The sequence below is a fragment of the Amia ocellicauda genome, chromosome 18 (genome assembly GCF_036373705.1).
Source record: "Amia ocellicauda isolate fAmiCal2 chromosome 18, fAmiCal2.hap1, whole genome shotgun sequence".
NCBI lineage: Eukaryota > Metazoa > Chordata > Actinopteri > Amiiformes > Amiidae > Amia > Amia ocellicauda.
The window spans coordinates 2326767-2348250 of record NC_089867.1 but is presented as its reverse complement, the minus strand read 5'-3'; the positions used below and the strand labels follow the sequence as shown (position 1 = coordinate 2348250).

Here is a 21484-nt window from a genome sequence, read left to right as displayed (position 1 = left end):
CTGTGAAATTTCTTAGTTAAATATTTTGGTTTTGTTTAAACGCATGCTGACAAGAATTAAATCAATAAATATAAAATTGGAGGTTGAAATTCAAGCAGATCCCTAGTGGCTGGAGATCCCAGGTTTGATTCAAGGTGGATATCATGCTGACGGGACTGTAGTTCCACAATTGTAGGGCAGAAAAAGGCCAGGGCTGTGGGGACTGGGAGGAGTTGCTCTGAATGCAGTGAGATCGGGAAGATTGTTGGGAAGCCCCATGCATGCATGCACACGCACATGCACACACAAAGTGCTTCCAAACTGGCACTAAAAGCAGCAAAAACAATATCTGATTCTTAAAGAAAGAAACAATACAATGGTGTTGAAATTCTAAAGGCAAACACACTGCTTACATGTATTGCATCTGTGAAACAGCAACATGTTTTTCCTGTTAAGAAATAACCACAGATCCTGTACCATAAAGAACATTCCAAAAATGAGACTTGGACTGTCGATTTTCCAATTTGTATGCAAAATGATGAAACCTACAAACATTTTACTTAAATCAAGCAAAATGTTCCAGTACTATAAGATAATAATATTGGAAGGCTATCGTTTTTCTATGTTGTGAATTAATGATGTAATTATCAAAGGTGCGGATACTGGCAGTATATAACACTATTTGCTCTCTTACAGCCCTCTATGTAACAAAACAATTATTAAATATATATTTTTTTCCTGTATTATTTAAAATAAAAATACAGAATGTATACCATAGTTTTTGCAGTTTTACTCTTCACATTTTACCTCAGCTTCAGGACAATGTTATAGCAAATTATTTGCTTTAACTATAATAGACCAATACAGAAAACATCTTTACTGTAACCATAACAAAAGCTCTAAACCTACAAGGAGTACAGTGTTTTTGCTCCTGTTCCTGGTCATTCTTACAGCAGAAGTATCATTATTACTGTGGATATAAGACTGGCCAGAATGGTGTTATGCTGGGGAGACTCATATAAACAAAGGATCTAAAGAATTAAAAAAAAAAAAAAAAAAGTTTAGCCTATAATGGTGGGTGACAATTATCATAATGAATAAATTATATTCAAACATAACATGGAATGTCTCCTTCTTCCCAATTAGCCTGGAGTTTGAAACTTTTAAAAGGCAGTTCCCAGCTGAGCACTCAGTAACTAACCACATCCTCTCCTCTACAGCACACTGAGAGCTGCCCCTTGCTAAGACTAGGGGAAAACATCCACTGCATGAAATACACAACTGCAGCAACATCAAAAATGTTATTTAAAATCAGAAACAAAAAATCACCAAATAAATGTGCAAATAAAACATAAAAAGTTGTTAACTGAAATCAACTGTTCTTCAGTTTCTTATTTGTATTTATATATGTGTGTATGTAATATATAAAGCACTCCTTCAGACCATGGAGAAACAAGCTTGAGACCTACAATTAGGCATGATATGTAGGTGATGTGGCTGAGGGTACTGTATTTAAAAAAAAAAAAAAAAAAAAAAAAATCTCCGGCACACAAAAGCCCTTCAGTAAACACCACATGTGAAAAACATTACTGAACATCACACATCAAACACTTCAACATGATGCTTCCTTCCTCCAGTCCTACTAGCAGGAAATGCTATACATATCCTGTGAGGTGACCAGACATACTGTATTTAAGACAAAAAGCAAAATCTTCTTAATGGAAGGCTTAATAAGCTGCCCTTCCCTGCATCAGTACATAAAAACTTCTTCAAGTTCCCTGAACCTTACAGAAGCATTGCAGCATTTAGGATCCACCTCTGGAATGGCCCAGCACTCTGGCTCAGGGCCACCACTCTCAGGTATGTCTGAAATATTCTGAAATATAAAACCTAATTCTTTTAATCATTGACTACTCTACAGTACGGCTGTTATTAACACTGTTAAGTTACACAAAAACAGCTTCTATACCTTACGAATGACTGCTAGGTTCAGAAAGCTTTCATTTCCATGGGGACCTTCTCTGTTTTTTTTTACTATTTTACCATGTCTCCTTTAAATCTTCTATTCTCTTTTGTTCACATTTGTGTCCCACGTTAAGCTATCACACCATGCAGTTTGTTGTGCTGTGGACTGTGAATGAGCAAGTGTGTTTCAGTGGTGTAATACCTCAGTCTTATCAGGTGTTAAAATGCACTCACTTGGTAACACTGAGGTTGAACTCCCTTGAACCTGACCAGCATAAAATGTTGTGGAGAGCAAGGGCTTAGCCTTAGTCCCTCAGTCCTGTTCATGGTGGACTTGATAAGAAGTCAAGAGACACTGGAATGGCTGCCTCTGAAACCTGGAGCATTACCTTATCTGAAGACATGACTGGTGAGAGCACAACATGGAGGCATGTTCATTTTAAAAGTGGTTCTAAGAATGGTATTTCAGACCCAAAAAATAATAAAATAAAACCAAAAAATGTAGATTGTCTTCCATACACATGGAATTTTATTGTGACCTACAAAGGAAATTGCCATTTTGCGCATCAATATTTTAACTCTCGTTGTTGCAAATTTAGTGAATTAAAATGAAGTGAATTAACGTCATTTAACACAGGAATTCAATGGCAGCTTATCAAGTGTTCTTTGAAAAAATGTTTTAACAAAATTACTTCTATATCATGGTACAGAAAGCAGTTTTTTCCAGGGGATGAGATAAGGTCTCCCATTGGTTCCTGGAAGATGCATTACAGATGAGGAATGTAAGGGGCAGCATTAAGCTTTACATGCACAGTTATTAGTTTTAGACTCCTGCTTTTTCCACTTGACTAATCATTATGTAACTCATGTAGGCCTACATGGAGCTCAGCAATAGTGTTTTTGTCTAGAAGGTATAGACTACAGATTTCTTCAGAAGACAAATCAAGGAATGTTCACACAAAAAAAGAATAATCGAACTAACACTCCAATGCGTAGAATACTGTACAAAAGCTCCAATCCATCTTATGCCCATCGTCATACCATATACTATCAGCAGTACAATACATCTTCATTTAAACTTTAGAAACCACCAGGATACTGAGAAGAATTTAGTGCAGCACATACAGAAAATGTTCAATCATTGTGAATTACAGGTCTGACCTCATGTAAATACCTTTTAGAGCATGTTGTTCATTGTATATTTTACACACAAACAATATTTATTTTATTTTTTTCTCCCCAAGACAGAATCTATTTTGATTCTCAATCTAAAATGGTTTGAGGAAAGCAAATCTCCACAAACTACCCTTGTGACATATTTAGGCCAAAATCCCTGAAAGCCACAACAAGCTGACTTTAATTTATAGTCACCTATGTCTAAATACTGTTGCACTATAGTGTTTTAGACATGACAAGGTAATAATGTGTTGAACAAAGTATCATTCTGAAGGCCAGTGCAAATTAATCTAAAACCTGATGGTGAAACTAAGAGAATGCGAGCTACGTGTAGCGTGCACAGACTGTTTCACTCTCTATATAATAAATAATGTGGAAGTGAACACTATGTGGATGAAAGATTTTAGTTGATTTATCTTCAAGGTTTGTTGATGCACAACATCACTGCCTCTTTCACTATTACAGACGTGATCAAAGCCGTGTGTTAGTACATTGTAGCAGAAATGCCAGCTTATCCTAGAATGCAGATATGTTTTGAAGCGTGTGTGTATATAGGCAGGGTGGGCAATGTCTTGCATTACTTAATTTACTTTGAAACATCAGTTTGAGAGTCGTAAATATTCTCTCTTTTTTCCATAGACCATTAGTCAAACTTTATTATGTTTTAAGTATCATTTATTTTTTAAGGTTTTCAAGTATATTACTTTTTCACGTGTCTATTTTTGAATTGAATTTTCGATTGAAGATGCATTTCATTTGATTAAAATCATTCCACTTGGGACCACACATGTGTCAGATTAAATGACTGTTTATCAAAAATGCTTGGGTTTGAAAGCAATCCTGGTTTGGCATAGGACATCGAAGAGGGAGATTCAGTCACTTCAAACTTCCAGAGAACAAACTGAATGGTGGCCTCACTGTCTGATAAACTGGCGCTTTGATTCTTTCTGCATTACGGAAAACATATGCTTCTCAGCTGGGAAATTTATAAAACAGCTTGTTTTTCTTTGTACAGAATTAAATGATACATTGAGATTAAATGGTGTAACAAACCTAACGATACCAATACATTAGCTGTCTGATGTAGAATTCTTCGGCTTAAATAAGGTGCACATATATTCAATTTAAGTAAAAGCTTCAGTCATCTGACCATTGGACTTAAATGTCAAGTTCAACTTTTTTCCTCTTAAACAGTCTAAAGAGGCAACTCCGTTTTTTTACAGTTTTTAAGTCCAATGAAAGACATGTACATTATGAAGCACCTTCTGAACTGTGATTAATAATATTTGCAACACCAATTATAATAATTTAATATAAATATATATATTATACATTTAATATATTTGTTTAACATATATAATCATATTGCTTTGAGACATAATTCAAGTATACGATAAACAGAAGCTGGTACTAGCCTTGTGATGACTTGCAGGCAGTCTTATCTGTATGTAAAGCTTAAATAGCAGGGCTTCCACTAATACAATCTTACAAATCATCCTGTGTTACTTCATATGTTTAACTAATGTGGTTTTTCGTTTCATTGTTCACATTCTGATGAGTTTTTTCAGTTTATAGATTATAATTCAAATGTAATCTTGTTTTTCTTAGAAGTCAGCTCACATTCCTGAGGGATGTGTCTTGGAGGTTTCTGTCTAATGGATGTCACTTGCACCTGTTGGAAGAACGCCTTTCTACAAACCGTGAGGGGATGGAAGGTGCTGTAGATGGCTCTTCTCCAGCAGCTGTTAGAAATATCAGACACACATCCCTGACCTCTTCTCACTCTCTTGGGCTTAAGTTAATAAATCTTCACAATGCGATCAACGAAATAAAATAATGACATGCATGTTCTACACATAGCTGACACAACATGTAGCATTATTCCATGCCAACATTTCCATACCACTATTTTATACCGTACCAGTATATTATTATTGTTGTTGTTGTCGTTGTTGTTATTATTAATATCTAATCTTGATGGTGGTGATTATTTTTGATTTACGAACCTGATATAATGCCACTTTTCAGTGCAGACATATGCGAAACAGACACATAGGCAAAGTCACTAAGATTTAGATAGACAGGGTGGAGTAGCAACTTGGTCTGCTGGCAGTATATTTTAGATACTGTAGTTATGATGAATATTCCATTAATATTCAATATGGAAATACATATAAACAAAGGATAAAAATAGAAACACAAATCCTTGAGATTTGAAATAAAAATGTGAAAAATAAGATAACTCAATAGATCCACATGTTAAATGCAGTTAGTTGCTCTTTAAAGTCATTTAAATTGTACACCCTGGGGTTGTAATGTGTGTCTTATTAGACAAGCATTAAGCAATTATCCCATTTTGCTTCCAGAACCACAGAATGACTTTGGCTTAACACATGGACATCTAAGACATCTGTACATTTTTTTCCTGAGGTTTTCCAGCAATTCATTTAATTTTGTACACCTACTGTGTTACAAAGAGGTTTTTGTGTGGAAGAATGCTGCTGACCCCACATGTAATTAAAAACAACGTTTTACAGTATTGGAACCATATTTCAAACTTGATAAGCCTGATATATAATTTTATAGCCCTGTAAATGGAAAAACTGAGGAGTACATTTTAACAGTCAAAAGAAAATTACTTTTTTAATGAATATTGTTGCATTGCCGCAATCTAGTAAACATTGGGCTGGTCTGTATATGCATAAAAAGGAAATAGGAAATGTCAATTAAACTAAACAGTTGTGTGAAACTGACATAACGTTTGCAATTTTTATTTAATAATATTTTCAAGAGCTGTTTTGCCTTACTCAATACAAGTAGTGCGATAATATTCTCTATTTTAACTTGAGTTGAGGATGCATTTTTGTTCACAGCTCACTCTGGTTTGGTGTATATTAAGGACATAAATACTTCAAACTCACATTTATCCTAAGAAAGATTTTGTGTCTTTGGATATTTGTTGGATATGTTGAAAAATATGAAATAAGCAATGTAATTCAAATATGCTTAATATATAATACATTATATTTTATAGCAATAACAGACCAATACAAACTAAGCACACTAAGTGTGTAATACAGGTAGAATCCGTCAGAAACATTCAGGAAGCTAACAAGCCTGTATTCTTAGAAAACTTACTTCCTGCCACAGGAAGCCACAGTATTAGCCGCACTGCCAATTTGCACACACACTCTGCAGGCTAAGCTGATCTCCAAGAAACCAATGCACAGCTTCATAACAACAGGATGGCTGAGGAGTTAACTTAAGCATGTTCATTATGACATAATGTCTGTTATGACCGACACAGAGGTATTAAAATTTATAAAGGTCCTTATCACACATCTTGGCTATTATTTTTCATGCCATTTATTGAAAGACTGACTAAGGATTATTCCCCACTCAGAGAAGCAGCTTCATTACTTCAATAAAGTTGTTAAAAAATAAATAATAATAATAACATTTTGATATACACTACCGGTCAAAAGTTTTAGAACACCACAATTTTTCCAGTTTGTATTGACATTTTTCCAGTGAATTGAAGTCCAGTGAATAACCTGAAATGGTACAATGGTAAGTAGTAAACTGCCAGAGGTTAAAAAAACAAAACAAAACAAAAACTGAAAAATAATGTACATTTCAGAGTTATATACTGTGTTATTACACCCTCTTACGCATTATTTGGCAGTGTTACGCACAGCTCCTGTGCATAGAAGTTACACTGTATTTGTACAATGCACACATCATTTGAAAGCTTATTCTCCTGGCTACCAGCACGTTTCATTCTCAAACACATCCGATTTACAGTTTCCGTGTCACCTGCCATCATTCAGAGCCCAGGGGGTAAACACACACCGGTTGGGTGGGGCATCATTCAGACGGTCACAGATCACTCAGTTTCGATCAGATTTCTTTTCAAATAGTCCTCTATGAGGACAAGTGAACCCAAACCATGCCAGGAAAATGCCCCCCACAGCATAACAGAGCCACCGGACCCTCTCAGTGTAGGGGTCAAGCAGTCAGGCCTGTACCGTTCTATTGGTGTATGCCACAAATATACTCGCCCACTTGTTGAGAGTAGGGTGAAGGATGACTCATCTGAATATATCACTTTTTTCCAAATCTCTGTAGACCAGTGTCTATGTTTTTTGTACAACTGAACTCTCAAATGTGCATTTGTCTTTGTAATGAGGGGTTTATGCACTGCAACACTACTATAATAGCCTTCTCTGTGTAGTTCTCGACGAACTGTTCTTGCTGACACATTCTGATCATGTCCTGCATTGTCCTGCTCTTGTTTTTCCTTACATATCGCAGTAATGCACGAGTATCACGGTCATCGATCACAATTTCCAAACCTATTTATTGATGTCTTTCCCATAAATCTAAATGCAGATGTAACCATAGACACTGTTCCTATTGAAACACTAGCCAGTTGAGTAGTCTATGTGACTGAAGCTCCTGCCATACGTGTCCCAATATTTTCTCTATTTAATCTTTTTTTTTTTTTTTTTTACTTAATTATTATGACTGGCCATTATATGGTTAACACTTAAAGGGCCGACATTTCGAACTACATACAAGAGCCAAAACCGCTCATTTTAACTGAGAGCTCTTTAAACGCTGTGGTATAATTAAAGGCAAACGATCGAATAAAACTAGCATAAATGGAGTAGGGTTTTAAAAGGAAATATGAACATAAAACGATTGGTATAAATAACATCAAAGAGCTTTTCTTTCTAAACCCGTACACTGCACAGTCAAAACAAATAAATAAAAGCAAATGTTTATTTGTGGCGTAATCACTGTGTCCACAATCTGACTACAGTTGTAAGACACTTGTAATGCTATACAATGTGTGTGTTTATCAAGCACATGAAAGACTGTAGACAGGTGAAGTAGAGATTGTGACTTGAATTTGATTTGCGTTTATGCAGCTAAAACACAGTAGGCATATTTTACATATATATTTAGGAAAAGTCACAAACGGGTATACACTGTGTATTAAGGAACACAAAGTAATTCAAATGAAATCTGTCAAACTGACCAGCCCTGCGCTTCTAGGGTTAAATTATAAAGGCGAATCACTAAAGCTACAGTACAGTATCTGCGCACAAACTGCAGGGTTACGAGCCACTAAAGAGAAAACTACAGTCTAGCTTTGGATTCAAACTGGATTCGTAAGGAAACATTGAAGAAAAGTAATGCTATTCTTATAAGGGTAGTGTGAGGAGTTTACAGTATCATTTGCGAGCAAAACGTTTGCTGTAGCAATTATAATTTAGTTTGCTGATTTTGTGTTATTTTTGAGATATACATTTCTATTTTTTTTTTACCATTCCCATCCAGCATTGTTATACTGTAATATAAATGCCTAGTATTTATTAAAGTATTACCCTCTGGCACAACCACTATGAAAAATCAACTAATTCCCACTGATTAACCGATCAAATATTTTAATCAACTGACAGCCCTAATATCTATATATATATATATATATATATATATATATATATATATATATATATACACTCACCTAAAGGATTATTAGGAACACCTGTTCAATTTCTCATTAATGCAATTATCTAACCAACCAATCACATGGCAGTTGCTTCAATGCATTTAGGGGTGTGGTCCTGGTCAAGACAATCTCCTGAACTCCAAACTGAATGTCTGAATGGGAAAGAAAGGTGATTTAAGCAATTTTGAGCGTGGCATGGTTGTTGGTGCCAGACGGGCCGCTCTGAGTATTTCACAATCTGCTCAGTTACTGGGATTTTCACGCACAACCATTTCTAGGGTTTACAAAGAATGGTGTGAAAAGGGAAAAACATCCAGTATGCGGCAGTCCTGTGGGCGAAAATGCCTTGTTGATGCTAGAGGTCAGAGGAGAATGGGCCGACTGATTCAAGCTGATAGAAGAGCAACTTTGACTGAAATAACCACTCGTTACAACCGAGGTATGCAGCAAAGCATTTGTGAAGCCACAACACGTACAACCTTGAGGTGGATGGGCTACAACAGCAGAAGACCCCACCGGGTACCACTCATCTCCACTACAAATAGGAAAAAGAGGCTACAATTTGCACAAGCTCACCAAAATTGGACAGTTGAAGACTGGAAAAATGTTGCCTGGTCTGATGAGTCTCGATTTCTGTTGAGACATTCAGATGGTAGAGTCAGAATTTGGCGTAAACAGAATGAGAACATGGATCCATCATGCCTTGTTACCACTGTGCAGGCTGGTGGTGGTGGTGTAATGGTGTGGGGGATGTTTTCTTGGCACACTTTAGGCCCCTTAGTGCCAATTGGGCATCGTTTAAATGCCACGGCCTACCTGAGCATTGTTTCTGACCATGTCCATCCCTTTATGACCACCATGTACCCATCCTCTGATGGCTACTTCCAGCAGGATAATGCACCATGTCACAAAGGTGGAATCATTTCAAATTGGTTTCTTGAACATGACAATGAGTTCACTGTACTAAACTGGCCCCCACAGTCACCAGATCTCAACCCAATAGAGCATCTTTGGGATGTGGTGGAACGGGAGCTTCGTGCCCTGGATGTGCATCCCACAAATCTCCATCAACTGCAAGATGCTATCCTATCAATATGGGCCAACATTTCTAAAGAATGCTTTCAGCACCTTGTTAAATCAATGCCACGTAGAATTAAGGCAGTTCTGAAGGCAAAAGGGAGTCAAACACAGTATTAGTATGGTGTTCCTAATAATCCTTTAGGTGAGTGTATATATATATATATATATATATATATATATATATATATATATATATATATATGTATGTGTATATATATATATATATATATATATATATATGTATGTGTATATATGTATATATATATATATATATATATATAAGGGAAGCACAGTTTACAATTTTTTAATGTGAAACACAGTAACTGTACAGTTGGATGAACATAATCCAGATACTGTAAAGTATAATTTTGAAGCAATTCAAAATCACAGAATGTCTACTGTTCTATCGTCTAAAAATGTATGAAGTTTTCTACAATGAGTAAAGAACAAAGTACTTTGAAAGAACTAATCATCTGGATGCACAATATCTATAAAAAAATTGATATGTACATGGAACTAGAGGGACTGAGTTAAACTTCTAATACCACTAAACCTTTAAGTGCAGGCAGAAAAATACAAGTGTTGCGGTACAAATTCTCACAGAAGAAAACCCTGAGAATAACATCACAAGAGCCACAGATATTTATGGAATGAACCACAAGCTGTATACAGAAGTCAGCAAATGCCACAATACAGATGCACTCTGGTTTACTCCCTAACGGAAAACATAGCAATCTCATGATATTTTATGGAGACTTTACTGTCCCGAAAGAAAATGAAGGTATATGAATATCGGTGTTTAATAAACTATATGCCCTCTCAGAAGTATAAAGTACAACAGATGGTGTAAAATAGAACAGATCAAAATCACCTCCCCATATCACTTTGTACATTCAAATAATAAACATTATTCAAATATACAATTATTCTTCTCTGCACGTTCTCAATCATGTAATCATTTAATCATTTCAAATAATAATACAAACTTATATCCTTCTATCCTGTATGTTACAACAGTTTAAAAACGAATTTGTTATGGAAATGAATGAACGAATGAATGAATGAACTGAATAAAAATAAATACAGGTGTTTTGTTAGCTGACTGATATAAACAGTCCTTGTTCTAATAAGACTCCCTGGTTGTTTTCTTTGTTTCTCAATACTACTAAGAAAGAGTGCTGTGGTTGGTTGGTATAGATAAATGGTGTGGAAATACTAATGTTGGTAGCTAAAGATTGCAACAATGACAGTCAAGGCCCTTAGGACACATCAATTCAAATTGCCCGATTACCCGATTGCCTGATGAACATAAAAATGTCCTATTTGTGTGAAAGGTTACATTGAAACTCAATTGCCCGTGTCAGATGTAGGGTAATAAATACACATCTTAAGAGTTGCTGGGACAGAGCTGCAGTTTACAGTCAAAATCAGGACTATAACATGAGAATGAGACGAGAAAAACGTGAAGAATACAGTGGATTGTAATCAAATCCAGGAATCCAAAAAAAAAGGCATTGAAACCCTGAATGAAAATCAAAACCGCTGCAAGACGTTTTCACAAACATCTTTAGTATAAACAATACAGTCTTGATTAAAAAAGAAAAAAAAGATAAATGCAGTGTTAACAAAGATAATCTGAAGTGATTTTGAAGTGGAAGTGTTTGTCGATCTTAACCTACCACAATTTGTACTACATTAACTTCTTACTGCATTGTACATGTTAATGTTTTAACTTAGACATTATTATTATTATTATTATTATCATTATTAATGCAATTACATTTAAAATTACAACATTGGGGATCCACAATAACATGTCTACTCCAGCACATTGCGGGCAGTATAAATTAAAATTATAAATATTGTTTACATATTATATAGTGATTCAGATCAAGGCTTGTCCCTGAGATGTTGGCTGGGGGTTCACTTAAACATGTGAGTAAAACAAAAAAGAAAAAGAAAAACATTAACAGCTGAGGCTAAGCTGGTTAACCTCACTGTGCCACAGTGGCTTCTAATGAACAGGCAGCTTGTGAGGCCAGGCGGAAATTGTCCAAACTAAACTGTTTCCTGAGTTCAAGGACAAGAAAACGATTGCTGGTTAAGTTCACTGGAAAAGAGGGTCTAGGCAAATGGTAAAACTCAGGGAACACAATCTGTTTAATAAACTATAGGAATTGATAAATTGAGAAAAATAAAAAAATTATATAACCAAATACATACTTTTGTCAAAAGTTTAAAGATAGCGCGTGTTTTTATTTATTTGTTCTTAATGAGCATTTAATAATATCAAGGTTGCTTTCTTATTCTGTAGCAAAATGCAAATGCTCTAGAGAAAAGTCAGCAAATATAAACAAAAATATTTGAATATTAGGACCAGAGACATGTATGTTTCTTTCACAAATGCAAAGAAAGAAAGAAACCCATTCGACTGCAACACTTTTTAAAATGCATTGGAAGGTGGCTGCAGCCACAACATGTGGTTGCAATGGTTCATATGTACAACATCTTAAAGATTTTGTAAACAGATTTACACCATAAGGGTTTATGGTCACATAATTTGTAAGCCTTCTACCTTGTTAAACATTTGGTTTGTGCTGCATTTAAAAGCAAATTCCATCTTTAAAATGAAAAGACAAGGATAATTCTCAAAACTAGATATAAAGTGCTGCACAGAAGGGGTGCAATTAAAGAATTACAAAAGTTAATAAAAAACGTAAGGATATATTCTCTCTCTGTAAGTGGTGGCTATAGGCAAGCTTATGACTTTCCATACCTGACCTGTTTCATGTGTTCATTTCCGTTTTTGCAAATCCTAAAGTAAAAGAGTAGATGTGCACTAAATAAAATCAAAAACAAAAATGATCCCACCTTTCGGTCTGAATGTATTGGTCATGTAATAATTGTATGCTCCAAAACATCTACATAGTGGCACATAGTGGACATACATAGTGGACTTCCCCAGTACACTCTGCTTAGCCAGGAGAGGTACCTTATGCATGTTCCCCTGCATATATACTGGCACATGCCCAGTGTAGTCTTTTGTAAGCACTGAAGGGATTATCTAGTATTATTCACTTGTCTGTGTTATATAGACGAATCGTCAGTGCTGGGTAAGAGGTTGTAGAAAACAAAAACCCAAGATGGAGTAAATTGTTCTTATTTCTAACTAATGAAGGCATCAAGCTCCAATACATTTGTGTAAGTTAAAAGTCTGGATTTTGTTTTAAAAGACAATTTTTACAGTGATCACTGTGATTTTACTGAGTTTGGATAAAACTAACATGGTGAAACTAATATGCTCTACTGACCATAACTACTCCTTGACTACGGTATGTCAGCAGCAAACACACAGTTACAGTGGCAAGCAAACATTTACAAAGGGAAAGAAAAACATTCTGTTCCACTGCCACAAGCAGCTAGGATTGGTTGAATTGGAACCACAAACAACTGGTAACTGGTAACCTTCCATAGATATTAAATTATCCATTATGTGTGCTTTCATTGTTAAAAACTGAAACTGTCATTACGGTTTTCCTCAGCAACATAGTATGTCTGTTGTGAACTGGCACCTAGGATGCAGAATACAGGACTTTAATTAAAATAAAGGACAGTTATGAAAATAATAATTAAACAAAAGGCAACACAGTCAGCTCTCCTTTTTCTGTCTTTCTCTCAATCCAAATAACATGTTAATTTATTGCTCCAGGAGGACAATTACAGTGCTTATAGAAAGGCTACACCCCCTTGAAATTTTTTCACATGTTGTGGCAGTGCGTCAGTGTTTCATGCATTTAAATGAGGATAGTTTTCCACTTATCTACACGCCATACTTCCTTCTCATATACTGTCAAGGGGACAAATGTTTTTATTGTGGAAAAAATATATATATTAAAAATACAAAACTGAATGTCTTCACCCCCATGAGTTAATACTTGGTGAAAGCACCTTTGGCAGCAATTACAGCTGTGATTATAAAGGCGAATCACTAAAGCTACATTACAGTATCTGCACACAAACTGCAGCTGTGCACACCTAGATTTGGCAATATTTGAAAATTCTTCTTTAGAAAACTATTGAAGCTCCTTGGGGGGTGTTGATAACAGCAATCTTCAAGTTATGCCGCACATTTTTGATTGGATTTCGGTCGAGGTCCCGACTAGGCCACTCAAGGACACTTCTTGTTCCTTAGTCACTCCAGTGTAGTTTCGACTGTGTGTTTTGGGTCATTAACATGCTGAAAAGTGAACTTCAGTCCCAGTTTCAGCTTTCTTGCAGAAGGCAGCAGGTTTTTCTCAAGGACTTTTCTATACTTTGCTCATGCCCCAGTCCCTGCCGATGAGAAACATGCCCATAACTTGATGCTGCCACCACCATGCTTCACAGTAAGGTTGGTGTCCTTTGGGTGATGTGCTATATTGGGATTGTGCCAAATTGTTTTTTTTTTGCATACTTCAAATGTGGGCATTCTTGAGTACCATACAGGCAGATTTGTGGAGTGCCAGGGATATTGTTGTCACATGCACACATTGACCAGTCTTGGTCATAAAAAGCCTGTAGCTCTTGTAAAGTTGTCATTGGCCTCTTGGTAGCCTCTCTGATCAGTCACCTTATTGCCCAGTCATACAGTTTGGAAGGAAAGTCTGATCTAGGCAGGGTCTTGGTGGTGCCACCTTCCACTTCTTAATAATTGACTTGACCAAGGGATATTGCTCCAAGGGATATTGATATTTTTATACCCATCCTCTGATCTGTGTCTTTCAACTTTGTCCCAGATTGAGTCTTTGCTTTGAATTGCAATGGGTTATACCTGAACTAATTTAGGATTGCTATTACAGGGGAGAGTTGATTTTTATTTTTAATAAACATTCTACATATTTCTAGATTATTTTATCACTTAGAAGTCATGGGGTAGGATTTCTAGATAAATGAAAATGTGTGTGTGTATGTATATATATATCTAATGAATTAATTTTAATTCCAGGCTATAAAGCAACAAAAGGTGAGAATTCTGGGTGGGGGTGTAGGCATTCTATAGGCACTCTATATGTATGTATGTATGTATGTATGTATGTATGTATGTATGTATGTATGTATGTATTATGACATGGCATGGGGTGTCAGACGTGTCAGTCCAAAATCAGAGTGAAAACATTTCTTAAAGCCTTGAAAAAGGCTGGTAAGGAAACAGAAAAAAACAAAACCTAGCTTGAGTACAGGCGCTTACTATACTGTTTGTTAGTTCCCTGACTAAACTTGGGCCACTACCTGGTTTCCCAAGTAAGTCCAGAGAGGATACAGCCAAAGGATTAGGCAAAAGTGAGACTGATCAATGGTGGGTCGGTGTCCAGTCCAGGGTCAATCACAAAGCAGGTTTCTTGGTGGTCAGTTTCCAAATATTGTTATCTTTGTTCTTTCTAGCTCTGTTTCTCTCTCTCCTGTCTGCTCAAAAGCTCTCCTTTTGCCCTCCTGCACTTCCCCATAGGTTCCATCCAACTAACTTCCAGGCACTTGTGCTTTATATAAAGTGACTTTGATGAGCAGCAGGTGCGTGCACCTGTTCTGGTTGCCAGCGATGTGCTTTCACGTTTGTGAGGTCGTAGTCGGGTAAATGGGAAGGCATATTTGCCGATTAAACCATCCATTATGTATTACACTCTGTGGAGAGTCACAGTGTAAATATATTATATATATATATATTGTCCTATATTACATAGGTAAAATACATATTCAGGTAACATGTATGTAGTGTTTTGTTTGTAAGAGCAATTATATGGAGGTGGAAGGGTTAAAACGCAGTCTTTCACAATTGTGAATCTGCTGGTGATTGTCAGCCAGCACAGTGCATACAGAGATAGGCCAGGGCATTCGTTTCTTGTTGTTCTTGTTTTGTTTTTTTAAGTTTCTTTAACTTCTTTATGGGAGATGCAGCTGGAGCATTACTTGCCCATGATGGTCTTGACCAATTGCAGCCATCCATGGTTGAATTCAGGGAATCAAAATCAGGCTAAGTATCCTGTTTAGATAAAAATATCATACATAATGAATTCTGTCATTACAGCAATACTTACATACATGCATAGATATTGTTAGGAACACAACGTTAATTTGAGAATTTTGGTTGAGCACATTTGTTTCACTGTGATATCCACACGCAATCAGGTTAAAAGTGATCACTGCAGATTAAATAAATTCTGGAAATAGATTTGTAACTTAAACAAATGCTTTCCAACATAGCTTGATGTCTTCATTAGTTAAAAATGCTAGCACTGACAAACCATGTTCGTCAGACAAACAAGTGAGTGTTTTCATATGCCAGGATATGTGAAGTGGAACACGCAGGAGTCACCTCCTGACTACACAGAGTGCACTGGAGGAGTTTGATTTAGTACAGTAGCTGTGTGACCCTTTAATGATATACATTTTCCTGCTAGTTTAGGACTTATCCCAGGATTTAAATGTCTGAAAAACAAAATTGTCAGGTGAAAATAGTTCACAAGAAATTGCAAGGTATTTTTCTTTTGCACTACACGTTTCAAATGTACTTTGAATTGTAACTCATTACTCATCTGTGCTCACCACCACATACAATGGTATTAAAAAAAAATCAGTACACTCATCTATCTGGAGTAAAACATAGGAGAACTACTCTTTTATTGATTCTTGCCAAAAGTCAGCAGTTGGACATTTTAAAATGACTCACCTTTATTAGCAGAAGTGTTATCAAAAGGAAAACTATTACTATTATGTGACTAATAAGGCAAGAAAAAATAAATTTTCACTAATTGGGAGGAGTGGAGGAAGATGAAGTCACTAAACCCTTCCAGTCATCTGAATAGTAGTCATCTCCACGAATATTCCATATTACTCCAATAAACATCAGAGTAACCTGAATCATATCTTTACACACCCACTAATTGCAGGTAGAATTGATTTGTTAATGCAACCTTTTCTTTCTGTCTGTGTTCTTTCTATCTATCTACATATAACTTGCCAAATAAACAGCACATATGTGATTCTGTCATTTAAGGCAATATATAGAACATATATAGATAGATATATATCAGCTATCTGCAAAACAATCCCATGCAATTGCACTTGCAAGATGTTTAATGAAATGCACACCTCTACATTCCTTCAGCCAATCGCAACCCCACTGCAGTCACAGAGCTTATATAAAACAGGCATCTGGTCACAGCTGAATAATGACATAGCCCAGATATCGAAGCAACGATCTCTGGACTGTAGGGCCCAACCTGCTCTACAAGTGAAAGCGTTTACCAGATGGGGAGGAAAAAAAAGAGTCAGGAAAAAAAAAATGTTTAGGTTGGTGGTAACTATGCAGGTTGGTAAATGATTTCTGCCCAGATTTGTTGGCACCTGTTTTTCAGTATTATCCCATGAACACCAGATAGGTAGAGTCCAGTTAGGGTATTCCCCACTACAAGATTGTTCTTATACTTCCAGGTAATCTTGCGGCTAAATAAAGCCTGATTGTGTGGTTGTACTACAGTTTAAAATCTGGTTTCTGGAAATAGGAAATGTATGCACTGCAGGTTAAAACAACATTATGGAAATTAACTGCAGGTTATAGGTCTCTTCACAGGGCAAATATTTTATTCCACTATACTGTTCAGTAAATGAGTCCTTATTCAAGACCAACTGAAAAATAAATGTTCCTAGTGTCTGTCAAAAATGCCATTAATAACAAGTGAAATTGGTTTAAAATGTATCCTTGTCTACATTGGAGAGCTACAGGCTATGCTTCAACTGACTGAACCGTGTCTACACAAAAACTTTCAAAGCCAATGAGAAGTAGGAATCCTGGCCACACTGGTCTGGGCTAAGTTCAAGACCAGTCATTATTACATTAAGATTGATTGTCCGAGAACTCTCTTTATTCTCTCAATTAATGTCATCAGCCAGCTGCTCCTATTTATGTATGTATGTATATTTCTTCCTTTCTTTTTTCTTTTAATTCCTTATTAACCATGATTTAACCAGGATGTCCTACTGACATTAAGAAATCAGTTTACATTTTTGGTTGAGAGAGATGAGTGCCTTTCACTGGCGCACAAACAACAATCAGTTTTTTTCTTTGAAGTCGCTACTCCTAGTGCTAACCAGGCCCAGCCTTGCAGCTTGAGAGATCTGATGAGATCAGGCATCAAGGTGCTATAGCTTCTGGCTGCTGACGAAGAACAACAATATTTCTTCAATATAAAGATGCTTTGAATTAATTGACTTAATTTATACAACAAAATATTTGTATGGAAGTATGTTTGTATATATGCATGTATGTGCGTATTTAAAAATAATCTTAAGAAGAAATACTAAAAAATAATATAGAAAAATTAAGATTAGAGATTATTATTTTTAGACAACGACTAAGTAATGATTTATCTTCAGTCTATTATTTGTTTTGTTCCTGTCACGTTAGGAATGGCATGCAAGATCTATTGTCAAATTTGGAATGCATCATGACTGGTAAAACAATTGCCTGTATTTGCAAATAAGTGATATGAGTAGTAAGATCAGGCAGTACTTTAATATATACATCAATTTAATTTGCACATTAACACAGTACAGCACTCAAGAGGCAAAAATAATGCATTTTAAATGTGGGTTTTAAAGAGCTTGCTCCAGTTTTATTTCAAATGTTAAGATGTGATGATTGACATAGACAACAACCTATTTGAACTGAATTATGGCAAGCGTTCCTCATTAGTCAACCCTTTTACTTACAAGAAGCTTTCAATTAAGTGTTCCATGAGCAAGATCTCAATGGAAAATGAGATCTGTGAGATTTTACAGAAAACATTAACCACAAGAAAGTCAGGACTGAAAGCATGCTGGACATTCCCTGGGTTACATTCATCTTTTTGGAAAAATTCATCTTTATAAAGTTAGGAAAATGATTTCAGCTGTGTAAATTGACAGCGGCCTTGTACGAGGTGATGGATAGGGAAAACGGAGCTGTGTGTCATGATTCCTATTCTGAACACACTGGGGACCCAGTCTGTTATGAAGTGATATTTCTTATTACGATCAAATGAAAAAGTGTTAATTGGTTCCAAATGAAGTCTTTATTAACTCCATGCTTTGAAAAGGTTTATTTTCCCCACTTTTAAAGAATATACTATATTGCAAAAATGATAAATATACATATAAACATGGTCATTATAAAAAAAAATCAACCTAGCACAGGTTTGTGTAAGTGTGTAAGAATTTAACAGTTGGTATGACAATATTTCTCCTTTTTAGATTTACTTTACTCCTTTAACCTCCAAAAACTAGGCAGTGTACTCCAAATCTGTCTCACCGATACAACCCCTGAGCCACTGAAGACTAGTGCGTTTTCTCAGACCTCAGTATTGCGCCAGCTTCTCTTAAAGCACAGTACTACTCAGCAGCAGGTGGTACTATTGAGCTAGTGAAGTCTGAGGGCAGGGCTCTGCTTGGCTGGTCTCTGCATTGGCCTCTCTTTGACTCAATGCTGTGGGTTGCTATGGCACAGTGAGGTCAACCCCAATCCTCCGTAGGCTGTGGAAAGGTTAAAGGCTCTCTCCGCAAAATAAGTTAAAGGCCTTAGATTAAAAAAAAAAAAAAAAGGAAAACAAAATATATGATGTAACCATAGATTCTTTCACAAGTAAAACAAACCAGCCCTGAAACAAACAAATCTATTGAAAGCAAGGAAAAAGTAGCAGTAAGCAATACTTTAAAAAAAGCTGGTCTAGAAGCATCCAAATGGTTTTAAAGTGTGTGACTCATTAAAAGGCAATTTGGGAAGTATATATATTGTTCCCATGTTGGTGAAAAACCACTCTGCAGAGTGAGCGGACACTAGAAAATGCACATTTTTTTTAACTTCAAAGTTCAAACATGAGTTACAAGTAACTGAAATTCAAAACTGCATGCTTACAGACTAAAGCAAAAGATTGTGTGGGGCCATGCCTCATCATCAGATAATGGACCCTTTCAATTCATTACGGACATCAGCAAAATGAGAAGAAATCAAGCAATATACAGAAGGTAATGGTAATTTTACAGAACCAGGAGTACTGTCAGTCAGACTTCAGTGTCATCTACCACTAAAATAAGCAACATCCTGAAATGATGTTTATTAACCTGAGGCAATAATGAAGGCTGGAACAGACTTCCTTTACATAACTTTTCTTCTTAAAATCAACTGTCAATTTACATCTCTGGTTCGGCACTATTGTCAGCTGTACAAAGCATTAGGCATTACTTTTATCTTGCTCATTACATGTGTTTGCCAGTTTTCTCTGCCCATAGATGATTGGTGTGGTTTCCAAAGAGCCATGACACAATCCAGATCATGAGCATTCGTAGAAAATGTGTTTATGCTGAATATTTTCCTCTGAAGTTTGCTTTTCTTCACAGCTTTGATCCACATGGCACTGAGGCTTGTATCAACAGTCTTGCATTTCAGATGCCTGCTTACATGTCATTTATAAAATCCCGTCACTCCCGGGGAGCAAAACCACACTCAAAAGCTACCACTGGATTCTGAAGTCTTTTATAAAAAAAAAATAAAAAAACACACACAAAAAAATATTTCGCTCATCTGAGTCAAATTTTCTTTGAACAAAAGATGCAATAACCTCATGTCTGTTTTGATGAAGTGTGACTTACGTTTTAAGCTAGACAAATTTTTTGTGACACTTTTAAACAAATTGTGGTCAGTGTTTCAGTTTTAAATCTAAAAATAGCATCACTTATAAACCTCGAAGACCCCAGTTAGCCAAGAGCATGCAAGCATAGTGCTCACTTCCTTGATGGAAGGTATTTAACCCAGCAATGTACAGAAGAGAGGTGACTTACTGATAAATGTCTTTGCGCAGGGCGGTTCTACTCAAGGGGTTATCAGCCTGCGGAGCCATGCTGACAGAGCCAATCTTAAGCACTAGAGTGTCTTCCTTCTTCAGGTGGCATTCTATTTAAAACAAATCCAAACATGCAAAACACATATGACAAAAGATATCGCCAAGTATCTCCATGTGACACCATTGTGCACCCGCAAGAACAGATATTTAATAATCAAATATCTATTGCAATATGCTTATAAAAAACAGCTGTGTACAACTGTGGATCTATAGAGGAAGGACTAGATCACAGGATTGATTAAAAAAATTTAATTACATTTCTGATAAAGTAAAATTATATCAAGCATAGATAATGATATAAAACACATGCAAGGCTTACAGAGTGAGAGCTACAAGGGCGTGGCAGCCTATCAGATTTAAGATTCTATTTTATGGCATCAATCTCCTTACCTGTGGTGTACTGCGTGTTGGGACAGAAGACACGAATGACACTGGTGTTGATGTAGATGAGGGGGAGACTACGGGAGGTCAGGGTGTGAGTTCTCATGGGTTGCCCCCCTGACTTGCCCTTGTCCCTGTGCCTCTTGGGGAGCTTGGCCTGGAAGACTCCAGCCACAGTGGTGAGCAGTGGGCAGGAGAGCACCACGTCGAAGGGCTGGGCAGTGAGCAGGATCTCCCGCAGGTACTGAGGGGAGCTGTCCACCAGGCCCTCGGACAGCCTCTGCAGGCCCCGTGAGCAACGCTCCTGCCTGGAGGTCAGCTTGTGCCGCACATTCTTAGTGACGGCCTGGGTGTATGTGATTGACAGGAAGCCATGTTGTTGGTGGGACACTTCTAAAACTTTGGCAGCAGTCTGCTCGTGAGAATGAAATAATATTGGTGAACAGGAAAATACTTGCACAGTAATTCTTTCAGT

At 36.5% G+C, this 21484-nt stretch overlaps 1 protein-coding gene and 1 long non-coding RNA gene across 3 annotated transcripts in view; one reads left to right on the top strand and one right to left on the bottom strand.

The window, feature by feature from the left end:
* vps13b (vacuolar protein sorting 13 homolog B) overlaps positions 1-21484 on the bottom strand; it is a 353373-nt gene that overhangs the window by 122513 nt on the left and 209376 nt on the right. For both annotated transcript variants that reach the window (XM_066691052.1, XM_066691051.1), the window contains exons 29-30: positions 21019-21421; positions 20567-20678 (exon numbers count right to left, since the gene is read on the bottom strand). In XM_066691052.1, the coding sequence (XP_066547149.1) occupies positions 20567-20678; positions 21019-21421 (515 nt within the window). The remainder of the gene's footprint in view (positions 1-20566; positions 20679-21018; positions 21422-21484) is intronic.
* On the top strand, positions 1706-5869 carry LOC136713736 (uncharacterized). Its single transcript, XR_010804973.1, has 2 exons — positions 1706-1839; positions 4729-5869. It is a non-coding gene; the product is annotated as an uncharacterized LOC136713736 (long non-coding RNA).